This window comes from Hemiscyllium ocellatum, chromosome 28 (assembly GCF_020745735.1).
Source record: "Hemiscyllium ocellatum isolate sHemOce1 chromosome 28, sHemOce1.pat.X.cur, whole genome shotgun sequence".
NCBI lineage: Eukaryota > Metazoa > Chordata > Chondrichthyes > Orectolobiformes > Hemiscylliidae > Hemiscyllium > Hemiscyllium ocellatum.
In genome coordinates this window covers 14,388,174-14,409,878 of record NC_083428.1, presented here as the reverse complement: position 1 = coordinate 14,409,878, position 21,705 = coordinate 14,388,174, and the positions used below count along the sequence as shown (strand labels likewise).

Here is a 21,705-nt window from a genome sequence, read left to right as displayed (position 1 = left end):
GCTAGGCTAGGATTTATTGCTCATCGCAAGTACCCAGAGGATCAAGCAAGGGTCAACCAAATTGCTGTGTGTTGGGAGTCACATGTAGACCAGGGCAGTTAAGGATGGCAGTTTCCTTTCCATTAGAGAACCAGATGGCCGGCCTTTTTCAACAATTGACAATGAATTGATGGTCATCATTAGACGCTTCTGTCCTTATGTTTATTCAATACAAATTCTACCCCCCGGCATGGCAGGATTCAAACCCAGGTCCCCAGAATATTACCTGGATCTCTGGATTAACAGTCCAGCGATAATACCACTAGCCATCGCCTTCCCTTACTGGTGGGGTCTTGGTATCTTTACTGCTAAAGATCAGACACCAATGGAGGAACACAACAGAACCTTACACACTAAAGTGTTCTTTGCTTTATTCGAGACCATGGGCTGAGTATCTGTCAGTGATTGAGAGTCTATAATGTTTAACCTTTTTTTTTGAAATGGGATTTGCTCTTTCTGCTTCTAGAATGTTTATTTGCAGAGTGACCTTACACCTTGCAAACAAACAGGCTTTCGAAGTAAACAGCAAACAGCGTCTTAAATGGAACAGTCTCGTATCATATTTAGGAGATGCATCATTGGCCAGGAAGTGGATATTACTCATTGGAATTAAAACCCAACCTACCCTAAATAAATTCATATTAGTTACCAAGAAGAGAAAAAGACTTACCTCTTGAGAAAGGAAAGGTATAATTTGTGCACAAATTGTGCTCAGTCTCTTCACAATTTCTGCCTGCAACAAAAAAAGGAGATAACGTAAAGTTTGGCATTGCCACAGTGTAATTGTAAAATGACCAGACACCATCACCATTAAGGACAGTATCAGTGTCCAAGCTGTTAGCCTAATTGTCCTTCTTACTGCCCCAACGTAGAGTCATCGAGACATACAGCATGAAATGGACACTTTGGTCCAACTCGTCCATGCCAACCAGATATCCTAAACTAATCTAGTCCCATTTGCCAGCACTTGGCCGACATCCCTCTAAACCCTTCCTACTCATATACCCATCCAGATTCCTTTTAAATGTTACAATTGTACCAGCCTCCACCACTGCCTCTGGCAACTCATTCCACACACGCACCACCTTCTGTGTGGAAAAAGCTGCCCCATAGCTCCCTTTTAAATCTTTCCCCTCTCACCATGCCCTCTAGTTTTGGGCTCCCCCACCCCATGGAAAAGACTTTGCCTATTTATCCTATCCATGCTCCTCATGATTTTATAAACTTCTATAAGGTTACCCCTCAGCCTCTGACACTCTAGGGAAAATAACCCCAGCCTATTCAGGACCCCTCTACTGATCAAACATACTACAAACCAATGAGGAATAGTATAAGGTCAGAAATCGCCAAACTGTGACATAGGTCCTATTTATATGTCTTGACTTGAATAACCTATTTCATGGAATGCAAACATTTATATTATTTTAAATCACTGATTAGCCCCCAGCTGGAGCATTGTACCCACATCTTGACACCACAATTTAGTAAATTCTTAGAGAAGAACCATAGAACAGTACAGACCCTTCGGCCCTCGATATTGTGTCGACCTTTTATCCTACTCTAAGATCAAACTAACCTACATACCCTTCAGTTTACTATCATCCATGTACCCTATCCAAGAGTCGTCATAATGGCCCTAATGTATCTGACTGCACTATCACTGCTGACAGCGTATTCCACACCCCACCACTCTCTGTGTAAAGAACCTATCTCTGATATCTCCTCTCAACCTTCCTCCAATCACCTTAAAATTATGCCCCCTTGTGACAGCCATTTCTACCCTGGGAAAAAGTCTCTGGCTATCCACTCTGTCCATGCCTCTCATCATCTTGTACACTTCTATCAAGTCACCTTTCATCTTTCTTTGCTCCAACGAGAAAAGCCCTAGTTCTCTCAACTTTTCCTCATAAGACATGTCCTCCAGTCCAGGCAGCATCCTGGTAAATCTCCTCTGCAACTCTCCACAGCTTCCACATCCTTCCTATCATGAGGCGACCAGAACTGAACACAATATTCCAAGTGTGGTCTAACTGGGGCTTTATAGAGCTGCAGCAAGACCTCCCAGCTTTTAAACTCAATCCCCCTGCTAGTGAAAGCCAACACAGCATACGCCTTTTTAACAACCCTATCAACTTTGAGGGATCTATGGACGTGGACTCCAAGATCCCTCTGTTTCTTTACACTGCCAAGAATCCTGCCTTTACCCCTGTATTCTGCATTCAAATTTGACCTTCCAAAATGAAATCACTTCACACTTTTCCAGGGTGAACCCCATCTGCCACTTCTCAGCTCTGCTCTGCATCCTGTCAATGTCCAGTTGCAACCTACAACAGCCCTCCACACTATCCAGAACTCCACCGACCTTCTTGTCATCAGCAAACGTACTAACCCACCTTTCTACTTCCTCATCAAACTCATTTATAAAAATCACAAACAGCAGAGGTCCCAGAGCAGATCCCTGCACTACCGATCACTGAGCTCCAGGCTGAATACTTTCCATCAACTACCACTCTCTGTCTTCTACTGGCCAGCCAATTCTGTAACCAGACAGCCAAATTTCCCTGTACCTGATGCCTCCTTACTTTCTGGGTGAGCCTATCCTGGGGAACCTTATCAAACGCCTTGCTAAATTCCATGTACACCACATCCACTGCTCTACCTTCAATGTGTTTTGTCACATCTTCAAAAAATTCAATAAGGCTTGTGAGGCATGACCTGCCCCTCACAAAGTCATGCTGACTATTTCTAATTAAGCCATGCTTTTTCAAATAATTATAAATCCTCTCCCTCAGAATACTCTCCAATAACTTGCCCACCACTGACATAAGACTGACTGGTCTGTAATTCCCAAGGTTCTCCCTATTCTCTTTCTTAAAAAAGGGAATAATATTTCCCATCCTCCAATCATCTGGCACGACCAGTGTACAGTGAGGATGCAAAGATCATTACCAAAGGTGCAACAATCTTTTCCCGTAGTAATCGTGGGTATATCCCATCTGGCCCAGGGGACTTATCTATCCTCGTGTTTTTCAAATTTTCCAGCACATTCTCCTTCTTAACGTCAATCTGTTAAAGCGATCAGCCTGTTTCACACTGTCCTCACAAACGACAAAGTCCCTCTCACTAGTGAATACTGAAGCAATGCCTTCATTAAGGATCTCCCCCACCTCTTGCAATTCCAGGCACAAGTTCCCTCCACTATCCCTGAGCCACCCGACTCTCACTCTGGCCATTCTCTTGTTCCTCACATAAGCGTATGGGGTTTTCCTTAAACCTAAATAAAGGTGCAGAGATTTCCTACAATGGTGTTGGGGATGATGAATTTCCATCAGATGGAAGTGTTAATAGAAGCTACAACAGTTTTTCCTAGAGCATAGAGGTTTATGAGAGATTTAATGGTAGATAAGGGAGAATTGAATAGGGAGAATCAGTTTCCACTAGCAGCAGGGTCAGTAAGCAGAAGACACAGACTTAAAATCACTGGCAGAAGAAGAGGAGCACAATTTTCTTATTGCAGCAAATGGTTGTGATATGAACTTCACTGCCTGAGGTGGAGTCGATTAGAAATCAGCTCGTACACTGTGTTCGGTTCTGGGCAGCACACTTTAGGAAAGCTGGGAACATAGCAGAAATTGTGCAGGAAGAAACTACAAAGATAGTTCTAGGAGTGAGGAACTTCAGTTACACTGACAGATTGGAGAAGTTGAAGAGAAAGATGAACAGAAGATTTGATCAAGTGTTTAAAATCGTGAGAGCTCTGAACCGAGGAGACAAGGAGAGACCTTTCCCAGTCGTGGAAGGATCGAGAAACAAGAGGGCACAGATTTAAAGATAATTGACAAGAAACTATAGTGACCTGAGGAAAGCCTCTCCTATACATAGGGATTTTAGAATGAGGAATGCCCTGCTTGACAGGGTGGAGGAGACAAGTTCAGTTGAAGGAATCGGATCATGATCTGAAACAAAAGAAAATGCAGCTTTATGAGGAAGAGACACAAGGTACTTATCCAGAGAGCTGACACAGTGGTGATGGGCTGAATAGCCTCTTTCTGCACTGTGACTGTCCTGTGAACTTAGAGAGAATTGGAAACATATTTACAAAGCAGAAACTGACAGGTGTGAGTCATGTTCTTAAGCTGTGGGGAAAAACCAACGTGTACACTTGCTGCCATCCCAAAACACTGGTCTCCAAACTAGCAACATGCTACGTCAACATAATCTCTCTTTTACTGCCATCTAATTTGCTAATACTGGACCAATGATAAAGCAGGGCATTTTGATAATGATACAGCTGTTTAACCTTGCATTAAACTGGAGGCCTGTCCCCATAGACTGACAACAAGAAAGCATTATAAACATCCAAACAACAATGGAAAGCTTCTGGTTCATTTACCCAATCCCACAGAATTGCAATACGTTGTGTTGCACAACATAGACTTTCCCCATTGCAAAACCATATCACCTTCTGGGAGAGGTAGAAAACTAGATTTCCCAAGACATCCACCTCGGCCAACTGTAACAGTTCCAGGGCATCATTCTGGCCCTGAATTCTTTGAGGTGTAGCCAGCCTGGTCAGAACCAGTCGCAGCTCTGGCTTGGGAAGCACACAGACTCAGAGGCACGGTGTTTATTACAGATCACAATGTGGAGTTGGAGGATTTTCATGAGGGTGAGTAAACGGGGTGCAAGTTAGTGAACACCGCCTCTTTTTTCAGCTACGCAATGGATGGAAAGCTGATCGATCTTGCTGAAGATTGCAACACAGCAATCTCATGCATAAACGCTAACATGGATCATGTAGCTGAACAGCCACTGTAAACTCTTATGCACTGAACCTTACCAGAAATCTGAGTGTCAGTCTTGTTGGAGGGTTTCTCTCTGTGCAGAAAACTTGCTATCATTCCCAACTCTGCTCATTACCCATGCTTCACGCCTCTTGGTGCCTGATTTGTCTATTCTCCCATTCGCTATCCCCTGACATCCCAGGATTCCTGGCACTGGCGCCACTTTTAAAAGCTGCTGGTACAACAGACTGAGCACCGTCAGTCCACCCCGCACAGTTAGTGACCTTTGCCCTTGATATGGCAGCTCAGGGGGAAATCGGTAAGTGTCTTTACAGACCAGGACCCATGGTTCCTGTGGGTGGGTTGGTGCACAGGAAAGATGTCCTCTTCTGCCAGGACCACCAGAGGAGGCCACGACACAAAACCTTGTCAACCTGGTCCGAGGTCAAGTGGGATGCTCTTCAAAGGATCACGTTGATGGGCCAAATGGCCTCTTTCCACAACATAGGGTGCACTGTGAGTAGACTGGAGATGTGCCATGATGGTGCGGTGAGGTCAGTACATGCCAGATGCCAAGGTCAGCGGGCATGCAGTGTGCGCGGTCACTGCCAATGGAGTATGCTAGGAGATATCGGTGACTGGTGACCAGGCTCAAGCTCTGGAGGAGCAAGCTCTGAGCTGGAGACACCAGGGGCCCTGTGCTGCCTTTGATATCAGGAATTCTCTATGCCTAGTGTTACCCATCAGGTGGGGAATGGGAGTCTGTAAGGAGACAATATTAAGTAATAATGAGGGTGGTAATGAGTGATAATCCATGTAAATAGGCCTCTCACTGCTCACTGCCTGACACTGGCAAATAGGAGTACTTGCTCTCTGCATTGAGAAGGTCCTTGCTGGATGTCTCACCCAATTTTCCCAATCTCCTCGCCATGGCCCATGTCATTTTGGGGCTGAGAAGATGCTACCCTGTGTATTATGAGAGGGAAGTGCAATAATAGATCTGGGTTATCAGAATGGAGGAGGTTAAGGCAAGGGTAACACTCTAGGCAGAAAGTCGTTTGTGAGTGACAAGCTGCATGCATTATTAACAAGGCATGCCTCGGGCTGTAACATTCTCCTGAGCTTTGTCGCCTGCTCAAGCCTAATTCCTGGATGGCAGCTGAACTGCTCAAGTGTGTCCCTCAGTGTTAACATGCTCTCACTGATTCTCTGCATTAACATGTGTGATTGTATCATTGAGGTGGAAATTGGAGGGATAAAAAGGTTGGATAACAAATGTCATCCCCTCAATTCATGATAAAGCTAAATTGCAATCATCCAAATGACAACAAGTCGTCGATAATAGTGCGGGTACGTCAATGCAACGTAGGCTGTCACACTTCTGATAGCCACAACGAGACAGTACATTTGATGCTGGAGCAACTGGGCAAATATTAACTATTGCTTTGTTAAAGCAGCAAGGAGCTTTTGCAATTGCCCACTGGCTAAATATGGCACACACAATGACAATGAGCTACAACAACAAGGGCTTGCATTTTTATAGCCTTAAATGCAATAAAAAATCCCAACGTGCTTCACAAAAGCAGTCATTAAGCGGAGGTTTGATGCTGAAAAGACATTGGCAAATTTCAGGACAGGTGGTTGACATTTTAAACTAACAGGTCAGCTTTTAAAGTGACATCTCTACAGGAAGCAGAAGGATGGAGCTGTGCATGTGCGTGTGCGGTGTGTGTGTGTGTGTGTGTGTGTGTGTGTGTGTGTGTGTGTGTGTGTGTGTGTGTGTGTGTGTGTGTGTATGTGGTGTGCGTGTGTATGTGGTGTGTGTGTGTGCGTGTGTATGTGGTGTGTGTGTGTGTGTGTGTATGTGGTGTGCGTGTGTGTGTGCGTGTGCGTGTGTGTGTGGTGTGCGTGTGTGTGGTGTGCGTGTGCGTGGTGTGCGTGTGCGTGTGCGTGTGTATATGTGGTGTGCGTGTGTATGTGGTGTGTGTGTGTGTGTGTGTGTGTGTGTGTGTGTGTGTGTGTGTGTGTGTGTGTGTGTGTGTGTGTGTGTGTATATATACACACACGCTCACGGTGCTGGGGAATTTTACACAGATGGGGGAAAGAGACCAAAGAAGATTTGAAAAATCTTATCCTTGTTTTCAAATGTTGACAGATGAGAAAGCCCCAAGGCAAATTGCAGATGCCAAGGTTCCCACTTTCAGCTCCCAGATTCGATTTCTGGTCTGCCACCTGGCGGGGGTGGGGTGGGAGTGGGGGGTGGGAGGGGGGGGGCGGTAGGAGGGAAGACCCATTGAAGAAAACTGGATAGTAGTCCATGTGGCACATGGTGGACATCTGAGTTGGTGGAGAGAGGGGAAAACAATGGCTGGGGCAGGACTGCATTGTGCTGGCACCAATCCCTCTCCCGGAGCTCGAACGAGAGAGACAGAAAGATGTGCAGGGCTGTGTTTACATCGCAAACTCCCTGCCTTTGGCAGCTGATCTTATTTGTATGTGCACACTGGGATCACTCAGAGAGCTTCTTTATCAATAACAACCCAATGTTGTGTACCACAGTCATTCACATGAGGGCAGGACAAACGGGCAAGGGAACAGAGATCTCCTGAGAGTAATTAGAGAACAAAGACTGCACTTTGATCACTGCCATCATAAACAGGTGACGCCAAACTGCTCAATAGGTCTGACTCATTTACATGAAACACTGGCTTCAAACTAGAGGTGCCCACAGCTAACGAGCGCATTACTCTAGTGTGCGCTCGGCTGAGTACCTCAGTTTTTCTTTATTGATATATTTCCAAGCTCTTTTTTTTAGCTTGCCCTCCTGAATAAAAAAATCATTAAGTGCACTTCACATTCCATTCCCAGGCTGTTTGATCTATTCATTGAGCATTCCAATTAAATCTAATAACCTTTATCACAGTGGGCATGGTCTGGCTGAAGAGGCCTTGAGTGTATGCTGGAAACAACTGCACTGTAGCGCACACTCCAGGCTGATGCAGCAAGTACACTGTACTGTCAGAGGTTCCAACTTGAAGGCAAAACCCTAAATCCAGATCCAGTTTGCTCTCTCAAGTGGACACCAAAGATCTTCTCAGCGCTATTTCAAAGACGAGCAAGCGAGGTTTGTCCCTACCCAAACCCACACATCCAGGGACAATGTCTATCCCCTGAACAGCATCGCACAAAGAAGGGAGGTGATCTGGTCTTCAGTGCATTGCTCTTTGTGGGAACCGGCGCAATGACGAATGAAAAAAGTAACAACTGCTCAACAATATCACTGAGACAGATTGCCATCATCGCTCAAATATCAAGCCAACTTCTTCAGATCTAAAATTTTAAAAAAACACAGAAAAAGCTTTGGGAAAACTCTGCTAGTTTGGCAGCATCTGCAGACAGAGCAACAGAGTTAACGCTTTTAGTCCAAAGTGACTTTTCCTCCAAATTATTGTTCACTTCCAAACTGGAATCATTATGGACTTGAAACATTACCTATCTATCTCTTGCTCTGTCTCTCTCTCTACTCTCCCCCCCCAACTGCCAGACCTGCGGATCTTCTCCAGGACCTTGTGCTTTATAACCATCATTGCTGTTGCTGAGCTTGCTGTGAGTAAATTAGCTCAGCACAACAAAAGGGGACTGGACTTTCAAAAATATATCCTTGGTTGTAGTGTGCTCTGAGACATTTCTGCGTGTTGGTGGTGAGAGAGATTGTGAAAGAGGCCCTATATAAATGCAATTCCATTTTTTTTTGTTGTTTTTACTAACTTTTCATGACCACAGGATATCACAAAACACATTACAGCCAGTGGGATATATTGTTGATTTGATTTACTGTTGTTATTTGTACCTAAGTACAATGAAAAACTTCATTTTGCGAGCAGTACAGTAAGATCACAAAATACAGTTCATAGGGCAGACAGAGTGAGGCATGCAAGGTAATGGCTGCACAGGAAGTACACAAAGCAAGATCAACATTCGGTTTGAAATCTGAGAGGTCCATTCAGCAGTGTAATACCAGCAGGGAAGAAGATGTACTCAAACCTACTGCACTGTCCCTCCAATTGTTATATACAAAATATGGCAGCAGACTCCAGCATGTCTGCAGAAGCACAGAACATCTACACAGAATTATGAGCCACTTTTCAGATCTGGCCAATATTCTGATGAAAGGTGGTTTCCCCAATTGGCAGGCCACTCATTTCCGCCATGCCATCAAGAGGTAGATGGTGGCATGGGCAGCTATTTGCTGAGTCCAGGCCTACGTTGGGTCTTTTTCCATTTAAGTCAATTTCCCTCCTTCCCTGGTCAATCTTTTACCTTCCCCTCCTCCAGAACTATGGTCCTGTGGGTAGACCTCATCTTTGGCCATTGCACCCATGTGTCCCACAGTCACCCACTCTCTTCCGACTGTGTGGAAAACGCAGAAGTTAATTTGCAGCCTTCCACAACCCCACCCTTCCACCGGATGCAGCCCATTCAAGTCCTTTTGGAGTTCAGCCACTGTTGGGGTAGAGAAACAACAGCCAGTTTGCAAGATTCATTGGGGATGGATAACCTGTTTTCATGATATTAGTCAAAGGCTCAATATGGAGAGGGACAGTGGGGAGTACTCTGGTTTGATATATGTTGCCAAGACTTGTTTTCAGGTCCACATTAGGGGTCAGGCAGGGCCTCCATCGAATGTAATCAGTCTGTGCTAACATCTCATTCACCTCTCTCCCCAATGTGAAGTACTGGTCTGACTCAAATGAAAAAAGCCTCTTTTCACAGAGCCACTCCACACACTTTCCCACAGACTTAACCTGCAATCTGGGGCCAGGGAAGTGGCTGCCATTGTAAACTGGCTCAGCCACCAGGGGCCAGGATGTGGTCTGATACCTGCTTTTACAAGGCCAGCAGGCTGGGAGCAGTTCACCGCTCAGGAGCGAGCGCCAAACGAGAGCAAATTACAAACAATAAATGGATGTGCCAGCAAAACGAAGGTGTACCTCCCACCAACATTTTAACCTTGACTGAAAGACTGACACCCTTGCATCAAGCATGGAAATATGAGACCACACAAATGTCTCTTGTTAAAGGCCTCATATCAACTTCCGGCTGTTTTAAGGCATCAATACAATTAGAACTAGCGAGGCTGTTGTCATGGCAATGGTATCTACAGGACATGACATGACATGCTGCTGCTGCGAGCTAACTGCAATTCTGCTTTTCCCAACTCAGCTAGTTAGCTGTAGGCAGGGAAACTCATGGGAGGCAGGGCCGAGACTAGGAGGTGGGGGAGGGGGCTGGGAGGCTGACTTTAAAATCATAAACATTTCATGAGCGAGTTGCCCAAGAGACCCCCAATGCTTTCCACGATTAAATAAATGATTTCCAAATGTAATGTCAAACAAGCCCGCTCCGAACCCTTGGGCATCTGAGTCAGTAAAACAGGGAGTAAATTAAACTGAAAGACCCTGCAAAATGATTGCCACTTGGGACCCAGCAAGGTCTGATCCTGGAAAAGGTTAAAAGTAAAACATAGAAAATACAGTCACAGACCCATTCAGCTCGTGGCCAGGTTTCAGGGTTGGAGTTTCTGATCAGCTTTGTGGCCAAACTGTTGTGAACGGGTTCAAAATAATGCCATTCCATAAACTTTAAGCTCCAAGATGTCTAACCAAGGATTGAGTTCTTCAGGGATTGACTGGATCCCCTGGTCACCAACCACCTCTCCCCCTCCTAACCCCCACCGTCCCCACTGAGAGAGTGTGATTCTCAATAAAACTTAGATGTCAATGAACTATTCACAAAGGCCAACCCTCCAAAACTGGTCTGGAGTTTCCAAAATTGGATTAGTCTCCGGGATCGATTAGGAGTTTCCAAGGGTCATTGGGGGGTGAGGCTGTGAGAGTCGTGTGATTACGGCACAGTGGTTAGCACTGCTGCCTCACAGTACAAGTTCAATTCCACCCTCGAGCAACTGTTTGTGTGGAGTTTGCACATTCTCCCAGTGTCTGCGTGGGTTTCCTCCCACAGTCCAAAAATATGCAGGTTAGATGGATTGGCCGTTGGAAATTGCCCACTGCATTCAAGGATGTGCAGGCTATGTGGATTAGCCATGGGAAAAGTTAAAAATCACACAACACCAGGTTATAGTCCAACAGTTTATCACAATCACTTGACGAAGGGGCAGCGCTCTGAAAGCTAGTGCTTCCAATTAAACGTGATGGACTATAACCTGGTCTTGTGTGATTTTTAACTTTGTCCACCCTAGTTCAACACCAGCACCTCCACATCATAACCATGGGAAATACAAGGATAGGGTGGCAGGTGTGGGGTGAATCTGAGTGGGATACTTTTCAATGTGGACTCGATGGGCCGAAAGGCCTGCATCCACACTGTAAGGATTCTGTGATAACACCTCCCAGCAATAGATTTTATCCCAGTTCCCTGCATGGGAACTTAGGAAATTCCCCATTTTTCCCAAGTGTTCAGTCAATCCGGGTGTCCTTTGGTGAACATCAAACTGAAGCCTATTCTGCTGTGTATAACACCTAGGGCCCAGGGCAACTTACCCAGACAAGCAGAGGGCTCTTTGTGCTCTTGGCTACTATCAACCAATATCACACAGCCATAAAGAAAAAGTGATTCCATGATTATTACCTTCGCTGTTGCTTGTGACATCTTCCCAAATACAAAATGGCCATTGTGCTTGCCTAACACAAGTCTCTTACTCCCCAAGCAGTTCATTGTGTGTCCCATGCTTCCTGTTATTTGCCAGCTCAGTAACATGCAAAGGCTTTCTTGCTTCTGCTGTCTGGCAATTTTCTGCCCCGTCCTTTCAAGAGCTGACTACTGTCCCCTTCCTTCCATCACATAAACAATCCTGTATCCCACTGATCTATCATCAAGCCATTCCCCTGGTGTCTCTCCTCCCAAGGGTCACCAGACCAGAGACGTGAACTCTGATTTCTCTTCAGAGATGCTGCCAGACCTCCTGAGCTTTTCCAGCAACTTCTGTTTTTGCCTCTCATTCTTTTGTCCCGTTAAAGCCGGCTTTAGCTGTCCCACTTCTACAATAACTTGGAGACGGCGGTGTTGGACTGGGGTGTACAAAGTTAAAAATCACACACAACAGCAGGTTACAGTCCAACAGGTGGGCGGCCCGGTGGCACAGTGGTTAGCACTGCTGTCTCACAGCGCCTGAGACCCGGGTTCAATTCCCGACTCAGGCGACTGACTGTGTGGAGTTTGCACGTTCTCCCCGTGTCTGCGTGGGTTTCCTCCGGGTGCTCCGGTTTCCTCCCACAGTCCAAAGATGTGCGGGTCAGGTGAATTGGCCACGCTAAATTGCCCGTAGTGTTAGGTAAGGGGTAAATGTAGGGGTATGGGTGGGTTTCGCTTCGGCGGGTTGGTGTGGACTTGTTGGGCCGAAGGGCCTGTTTCCACACTCTAAGTAATCTAATCTAATCTAAGGTTTCTTCAATGGCAGTGCCACTGGGCAGCCACTCACTGGATGGGCGACCATCTCGAAGGAAGAGAGAGTTTGTAGCGAGGGGTGGGAGTGGAGGGAAAGGTGAGGCTGCGTTCAATCTCTTTCCTAAGATATAATCTACAACGTAAACAAACCCATAACAGAAACATTCCTTCTAATTGACTGGCCGTGGAAATACAGACAGGAGACAAGTCATTAAGATTCACACCATAATTAAACCTTGTTACACATGCAATCCAATTAGGGCTTATCCCGCTGCCACTGTGTTTATCGCCTTACAAGTGCAATTGCTTCTTTTTTTATAAAAAACACACACACACATTTTCTAGTGGAGGAGGGGACAGAATTTCCCGTCATGCAAGGTGATCCGAGCTGTAGAAAGGAATTAAGAGTGATGGTTGTGTGGGGAGGGGGTGGTGTTGGGGAAAATAAAGGTCTATTAAACAAAAGATGAATGAGAAAATTAGCACTGACCCACAGCAAGTCGTTAAGATACCTCGGTGAGCATTATTTGCCATTATACAGATCGATGGGTCGGGCTGCAGCAGTGATCTGTCACAAATGTACACACGCTTCAGTAGCACATGAAAATTGTGTTCTCCTTCATTGTTTGTCACTGGGCACTTTGCCAGCTTCATTCTGCTGGCGGCGTGCCTGCTTTTTGATGTGCACACATATTGAGCCTGATTGATAGAGCAATGCGGCAGAACAAATTATGGCCATGAAATCGGTCCAGAGAGCTGGGAGCAGTTCCTGTCCCACCGAGACTTCCATTTATTTGTATTATGATAGCAGCGTCAGCAAGGTCACTGGCAGCCAATTCCCAGAAAACAGCCAGCCAAAGCTATTTACCCAGAAGAGCTCCCTTCTTTTATTTCCCCAGAAAATCAATACTTCCCCATGGCCCTCAAGGCCAGGCTCACAGCCAGAGGCAATTGGCCAATGACACTGCAATCGGGGCCAGGCTGAAGGGGGAGGGGACAGATGGATGTGGGGGAGAGACAGGGGGAGAGACACAGCTATAGGGGTCAGGCTGGAGGAGACAGAGGGAGGTTGGGGGAGAGGCACAGCAATAGGGGCCAGGCTGAAGGGGGAGGGGACAGAGGGAGGTGGGGGAGAGGCAGGGGGAGAGACACAGCTATAGGGTTCAGGCTGGAGGAGACAGAGGGAGGTTGGGGGAGAGGCACAGCAATAGGGGCCAGGCTGAAGGGGGAGGGGACAGAGGGAGGTGGGGGAGAGGCAGGGGGAGAGACACAGCTATAGGGTTCAGGCTGGAGGAGACAGAGGGAGGTTGGGGGAGAGGCACAGCAATAGGGGCCAGGCTGAAGGGGGAGGGGACAGAGGGAGGTGGGGGAGAGGCACAGCAATAGGGGTCAGACTGGAGGGGGAGGGGACAGAGGGAGGTGGGGGAGAGGCGGGGGAGAGACACAGCTATAGGGGCCAGGCTGGAAGAGACAGAGGGAGGTTGGGGGAGAGACACAGCAACAGGAGCCAGGCTGGATGGGGAGGGGAAAGAGGGAGGTGGGACTTTTGCCCGAAACGTCGATTTTACTGTTCCTCGGATGCTGCCTGAACTGCTGTGCTCTTCCAGCACCACTAATCCAGAAGGAGGTGGGGGAGAGGCAGGGGGAGAGAGACAGCAATAGGGGTCAGGCTGGAGGGGGAGGGGACTGAGAGGGGCAGGGGGAAGGGACTAAGGGGGTGGGGTGAAGGGAATGAGGAGTGGTGGGGGCGGGGAGAAGAGGCAGGAGGGGCAGGGACACAGCTATAGGGGCCAGGCTGGAGGGGGGAGGGGACAGAGGTAGGCAGGGGGAGAGGAGACATAGTTATAGGGACAAGGCTGGAGGGGGAGGGGACTGAGGGAGATAGGAGAGACACTGGGGGAGAGAAGGGGGGTGTGATGATGACAAAGACAAGAATTTCCATGACCCCTCTTCCCAACCTCAAGGCGTCCCAAAATACTTTGCTGCAAATGGAAGGACTTTTTATTGGTAACCACTGACATAATGAAGCAAACGCAGCAGCCAATTTGCACACAGCAAGCTCCCACAGTTATCACAACAGCAGCACGGTGGCTCAGTGGTTAGCACTGCTGCCTCACAGTGTCAGGGACCTGGGTTCAATTCCCAGTGAGGTATTTGTGTGGAGTTTGCACATTCTCCCCGTGTCTGTGTGGGTATCCTCCCACAGTCCAAAGATGTGCAGCTTATGTGGATTGGCCATGCTAAATTGCCCAAAGTGTGCAGGCTAGGTGGATTGGCCATGGGAAATGCAGGATTGGGTGGGATGGTCTTTGGAAGGTTGGTACGGGTTGAACAGCTAGCTTCCACACTTTAGGGGTTCTATGAATAGCCCAATGATCTGCTTGAATAAGGAAAGGGAAGGATCGTGAGGGTATTGCAGAATAGGGAAGGTGATGTGCATGGAGTGGGGGGGGTAGATGATGGATCAAAGGCAGTGACAGACAAGAGGAACAACAGGGGAAGAGGATAGCATTGCTGTAAGGTCACTAGGCTGGTAGCCCAGAGGCCCAGATTAAAGCTCTGTGAACATGAGTTCAAATCCCATCACAACAATTAGTGGAATTGAAATTCACTGAATAAAATTGAGAATTAAAAGCTCGTCTGACTGATGAAGACCTTGAAACGATCATCGATTCCTGGATAAACACAGCAGATTTACCTGCCCTGGCCTGCATATGATTCCAGGTTCCTAGCTGACGTCTAGCTGACCTCCAAAATGGTCTAAAGAGCCAATCACAATAAGGATGAAGATTGGACAACAAATGTTGGCCTTGTCAGCATCGCCCATGTCCCATGAACAAATTAATCCATCTTAAAAGGATGCTCTTCACCAGTTAACTTCCCACCTGCTGCCATCAGATGGGATGGCAGTGGCAGGTGTCAATTCCAAGGCCTCCTAAAATGTCACCCCCTGTTTAACATAAAGAGTAGACCTGTAGATGGGTGTCTCCAAACATTTCCAGCGATGAGTTCCAAGTATATACAGTAAACTGCAGCTTGTAAAAGTAGTGTCTCTTCACTACCTATTACACGTGGGGCCTTCCCACTGGAGGACACTGCTTCCACCACTCTCCCACATTCAGTTTTCAGTCAGACACTCATCAATGGTAGCTGGAGGACCTTTCTCCACTGAGTGCTGTTGGTCATGCCCTCTGTAAAAGTGCCTTCACTTGAAACCATTTATTATCACATTGATTTGAGAGTGTTGAGTGAGGTCACTAGCCACAAAAAAAATCATTATTTTACATTTTTGATCTAATGTCTTCAGGACTACAGCGGCAAACACCTCCACTTCGAATTTATAACAAGTTGGGGATTATATACGATGTAATGGAAATTCAATATATAAAGAGCTTGGCCTACAATGTGATTGCAGTTTTCAACCAGGACCCTGAATGCAAATTATCAAGAACGTCATTGCAATGTGTGTTTCAACTTGCCAAATGGTTACAGTGAGTTGAAGCATACAATGGGCACTCTGACAATCTGGGATTCTACTTTATGATTTAGTACCTCCCATCAGTGTAACCCGCTGCTCCAAGTCACAAGATGCAGATTCTTGCCAAGATGACAGTAGGCTCCATTAGCTCACACAGTTAGCCATTATCGAAGGTGAATCGTGATAGCGAAATATTAGGAGACTATCCGGCGCCACGTGGGATCACCATAACCCAACCTCATCCCTAATACCAAATGCCTGAACTTGCTCCTTTCTAGTGCAGAGCCAGGAGTTAGGGGTTTCTGGATGGCTTTTCCTTTTCATTACTGAGTCATGCCTGGGCCAATTATTGAAGGATATCATCACCCTAGTCAAAATCAGGGTGAACCATATGGTGAATCCAAGACCTTCTGATTTGAACAGTTTTATCTTCCCATCAATCCAGCAGGAAATATCAGATTATAACACATCCAGAATATCAGAGTGCAGTGCCTGGCACTCATAACCCAATGTATGCTTCAACTCCCTGTAGCCATTCCGCAAGTTGAAACACGCAATGACTTACTTTGATCATTTGCATTCAAAGTCCAGGTTGCATATTATCACACTGTATATTAATGTTTATGATCACAGCCACAGGGAAAGAGAATAAACTGGTCTTACTTGCTCTTTACCCTAATTGTAAGGGAATAGCAATGCCACGGGCATGTTACGTGCAGGGATTTTACAAAAGTATTCTTGGAAAGCAAGGCCTGCATTTATTGTCCATCTGTAATTGCCCTGGAGAAAGTGATGGTGAGTGGCCTTCTTTAACCACTGGTACATTGATTTGTAGCTGCTTAATACAACCAAGCGGCTTGCTGGGCCATTTCAGAGGACTGTTCCTTCTTTTCTCATTCATTCATTGGAAGTGAGCATCGCCAGCTGGGCTGGTGTTTATTGCCCATCCCTAATTGCCCAGAGGGCAGTTATGAGTCAACAACATTGCTGTGGGTCTGGAGTCATGTGTAGGCCAGACCATGTGAGGACAGCAAGGTTGCCAGATTGATTCCTGGGTTGGTGGGACATAAAAGGAGGTTTTTGGTTGGGAATAATTGTTTGGGATTGCACTGGGATTGGGGCTTAGAAGAGTGTGGGAGAGCTGCAGAGGAACTCATAGAAAAGGATTAAACAGATTAGAGGCAGGAAGGATGTTCCCAATGGGAGAGAGTCCAGAACCAGGGTCGTCTTTTAAAGATAAGAGGTAAACCTTTTAGGATTGACGTGAGGAGAAATTTCTTTACCCAGAGAGTGGTAAGCCTATGAAATTCACAACCACAGAAGTGTTTGAGGACAAGCCATCGTATGCTTTCAAGAATGAGGTATATATAGTTCTTGTGGTTAAAGGGATCAAGGGATTTGGGAGAGAAGGGAGGATTAGGGTAGTCAGCCGTGATCATATTGAATGACACAGCAGGCTTGAAGGACCAAATGGCCTACCCCAGTTCCTATCTTTAATGTTTCTTTTGTTTTGATTTCTTTGCCAAGAGGACATTAGCGAACCAGATAGGTTTTTCTGTCAGCCGGCAACGCTTTCATGGTTATCACTGGACTCCTATTTCCTTTATTTTATTGAATTCAAATTACTCGCCTACACTTCTGTGGGTCATGGTCACATGGAGGTCATTCTGGGCAAGTGTGTCTGATTTCCTCCCCCCAAAGAGTACCGGAGAACGACATGGATTTTATGAAAAAGCTGATTGCTGCGCAACCCTTTTCAACCCTTTTATTAGCAAACGAAATGTAAATTCCCCCAGCCACTGTGCTGGGATTTGGATTCATGCCTTCTGAGCATTAGCCTCAGCTCTGCATTTAGCAGTTCAGTAGCACTGGGCGGTAATTAATCGCAACAATGGGGAATCTCTCTCACTGCCAGATATCTCCATGTAACTCCTTGGAGGGAGGGGTGATGAATAAAGCGCAAATAGGTACAAAGTGGCCAGAGATGGGACTGCTGCAGGATTGAGGACACTGACAGACACCGGAGGTGATGGTTCCCAGCAATGAACACAAGGAGAGGCCTAGGGTCAAAGGAATCCAGGCCACGTGAGGGGTGGGGAGTGGGGGAGGTGATGAAATGGAGGGTGGGGGAGGTGCAGCCAATTGTCTAATAACAAAACCACCCCCCACCCTTCCCAACTACAGACCTCCAAACAGACATTGCTTTTTTGAACAAAGGGAACCCTCACTGCCCCCTCACTGGAAGGCCATGGGGAAACCCCCATAGGATTTGTCTTTTGATGATAGTTGAGCACCAGAAGTATTGAGTAGAAAGGGGGTAATCAATTAAGGGTTTCAGTTGTCAGGAAGGTCACCCACAAACCACTGCAATCACCCCCTCCCCCCTCCACCCCCAAACCCAGATTTAACTCAGAAAAGAGCCAGGGTAAACACCTGGCACCATCGTGTCTGGTTCAGTGGCCTCCAAACTGCATTCAGTGCCATCAGCCACCTTGGCTCACGTACCGTGGCACCCACAGTGTAAACCACTCCCAGTTTCACAGTTACTGAAAGGAACAGATATTCACAGCAGTGGTCCTGCATGAAGCCTATCATTGGGATTCAGCAGACCATATTCCCAGACACATGGAATGGCAGCTTAAACAGCCAGCCCTGCCTCTCTTCCACTCAGGAACCACTTGTGTGACTGAAATAAGAATAACCACAGCGGTCCTCTCCGTGCGTCATCAGTATACATAAAAGAACTGTTAAAGGACATCAGACAGGCTAAAATACACCATTTGTTCTGCACTCATTTGCTCTGTTCCAAAACATCATGTTTTGCACTGAATTATGTATATAGCTGTTCACCGCCTACCGAGTCTTCTCAACTCATCATAGTTTATCTGTTGACGTATCTTGGCTGGGTTGTCTGTTCAGAGCAGCTAATAGGAAGGGGGATGGGTGTCCACAAGATTGTGGAATAGGAAATGGGTTCCTGCATTTAGTCATGCTGCCTAGCTGACTCAGAAAGTGATAAGTAATCACAGTAGCAATTAGGGTTGCTTCGAATATAAAATATGATTTCTGTGGTTCTAAATACAACAAACAGAAGGTTCAGTGGTGAGTCAAGAGATTCTCTCAGCTTATCAATTGTACCTTAAACAATCTCTACCTGCTGCTTCACCATCTCCCCAGTTATATTCTGACTGTGCTCCCCATAACTCTGGGCAGGGACCACTTGCTGGGTTGCAAATCAGGCTGCACAACTTTGCAAATTATCCAAAGCCCACGTGCACAAAGGATCCACTTTACATGGGATACTTGTGGAACCATTTTAGAAGCAGGCAGCTCCTTATCCATCTAACCATAGACACATTTTAAAGGCAAACAAACTTAGCGTGTTCCTCCATCAAAAGGTTACAAAAGCCTTTCATACCTTTATATGTCAATGGTCTCTCATAAACCAAAAAAACTCTCACTTAAGCTGCCAGGGTAATTGGTGAATGAAAGGATTGTTGGATTTACTGAAAGATGGAAATAGTATTTCAGAGCAAGACCCCTCCCATAGTATAATAGATCTAGAAATACTCAACTTACATCAGCATCCCACCCCAGGATTGGAGAGTCCAAAACTAGAGGATATAGGTTTAAGGTGAAAGGGGCAAGATTTTAGAGGCACCTGAGGAACAGATTTTTCACTCAGAGGGTGTTTTGTGTGTGTGGAAGGAGCTGCCAAAGGAAGAGTGATGGCTGCTGGTACAATTACAACATTTAAAAGGCATCTGAATGGGTACATGAATAGAAAGGGCTTAGAGGAATATGGGCCAAATGTTGACAAATGGAACGAGTTTAGTTTGGCATTATAGTCAGCATGGCCTGGTTGGACCAAAAGGGTCTGTTTCGGTGCTGTATGCCTCTATAAAATGGGACTAGATCAGTTTAGGTTATCTGGTCTACACGAATGAGTTGGACCAAAGGATCTATTTCTGCGCTGTATAAACTCTATGACTGTTATTTTTTTTTTCAGCCATCATTCAGTTGGGAGCTCTCTTGCCTTTGAAACAGAACATTGAGCATTCCGGTCCCCACTCCAGGTATTGAGCTCAATAAGACCAACACTCCAGTACATTACTGAAGGAACGCTGCACCATCAAAAGTTCCATCTTTCAGATCAGATGTTAAGCACATCTGTACTCTCAGGTAAACATTGAAAAAGTGTGTGAGATCTTCTAAGAAAAGCAGAGAAATTTCCAATCCCCAGGCCACATAGATCCTTCCTGCTACAAAGAGAGATTACCTGCTACTTATCACGCAGCTGTTCATGGGAGTGTACTGTGTGCAAGTGGACTTAAACTTTTCCACCGCTACAACTGTGACTCCATCTGGAAAGATGCACTATTGGTTGTCAAGTATTTTAGTACACCCTCAGGTCCTGAAAAGTGCAAGATAAATGCATGTCTTTCTTGTCGATGATTCAAAGTTACAAGATCGTGAATTTTGTTTTATGTCAAGTGTTGCGCTGGTTTAGCTTCAGAGGAATTAAATTCTCATGCAATCCGAGGCTTTCTTAAGTGGTTTCTTCTTTCTCCAAACAGAGTGCTTCGTGCGCAGCCATTTTAATTACTTCGCCTGGCATTGTGTCTTGTTTTTTTGGCACAATATGCTTCTGTATAAAGGTTGCCTCACTGACGTAGCTCCAGATTAGACCTTTGGGGGAGGGGCAGGGTGTGCGATCTAAATGTAGTTCCAAATAGCAGTTGTCTTATGAAGTGACTGAAAGATAAAACAACTGATGGAACAAAAGAAATAACTTGTACCAACAGCAGCTTCAACTGCCTTTGACATGCAGTACCATCAGAAAAACATGACATGTCGGTTACAACCACAACCTGCATCAGTGCTCTCTTAGACCTAGGAAACTCTAGAATGCTGTTCCACGAAAAACTTGGATGTCCCGTTTTACAGGAGCTACTGAGCTTTATTCACGTATCATACAAATTGCCATTTCTTCCACATAATTGGCACATACTGTGGGGAAAGGAGGACATTATAGGTCAGGCATCCTTGGGATCTCAGTACAAATACAGCGTGGATTGGTAAGGAAATCCCCTGAGCCTGGTGACTAGAGGAAAGGAAAGACCTTTTTGAACGGAGAAACTTCTTCAGCCAGAGAGTGGTGAATCTATGGAATTCATTACCACAGAAGGCTATGAAAGTCAGGTCATTTAGTATATTTAAGAGGGAGATAGGTAGGTTCTTGAGTATCAAGGGCAACAGGTAGAAAGTGGGAGAATGGGGTTGAGAAACTTATCAACCACGATTGAATGGCGGTGCAGACTTGATGGGCTGAATGGCCTAATTTCCACTCCAATGTCTTCTGATCTTACTATCAGGATTCTACATACAAGAACAGACAGTCTGAAGTTTGCTGCTTGCACAATGCTGGCTGCTGATTGTGGCTCTGCAGTTATCACTGCTACCTCATCGTACCAGGGATCCAGGTTCAATTCCAGCCTTAATAGACAGTCGCTTTGGAGCTTGCATATTCTCCCTTTGTCTGCATGGGTTTCCTCTGGGTACTCCAGTGTCCTCCGACAGTCCAAAGGTGAGCAGGTTATGTGGACTGGCACGCTAACTTGCCCAGAGCATCCAGGGATGTGCAGGCTAGGTGGATTGGCCATGGGAAATGCAGAGTAGGGGGTGAGTCTGGGTGGGATGGTCATCAGAGAGTTCTTGTTGGGCTGAACGGCCTGTGCCCACACTCAAGTATTCTAGTTTATAAATAAGTGAGTGGCCACAGCATAGCCCGTGGGGAATGGGAGGGTTCGGAAGATGCCTGCACGACTGCAGCAGGGGGATACTTCTGGGTTCGGAGCACACAATTCAAGTGGGGAAAAAAAACCTGCATTTAAATAGCACCTTTACACTCCAGGGGCATTAAAGCATTCTATAGCCAAT

General features: G+C 46.2%; 1 protein-coding gene across 7 annotated transcripts in view; it reads right to left on the bottom strand.

The window, feature by feature from the left end:
* LOC132829139 (transducin-like enhancer protein 4) overlaps window positions 1–21,705 on the bottom strand; it is a 218,736-nt gene that overhangs the window by 138,636 nt on the left and 58,395 nt on the right. For all 7 annotated transcript variants that reach the window (XM_060846467.1, XM_060846469.1, XM_060846470.1 and 4 more), the window contains exon 5: window positions 710–772. In XM_060846467.1, coding sequence (XP_060702450.1) covers window positions 710–772 — 63 coding nt within the window. The remainder of the gene's footprint in view (window positions 1–709; window positions 773–21,705) is intronic.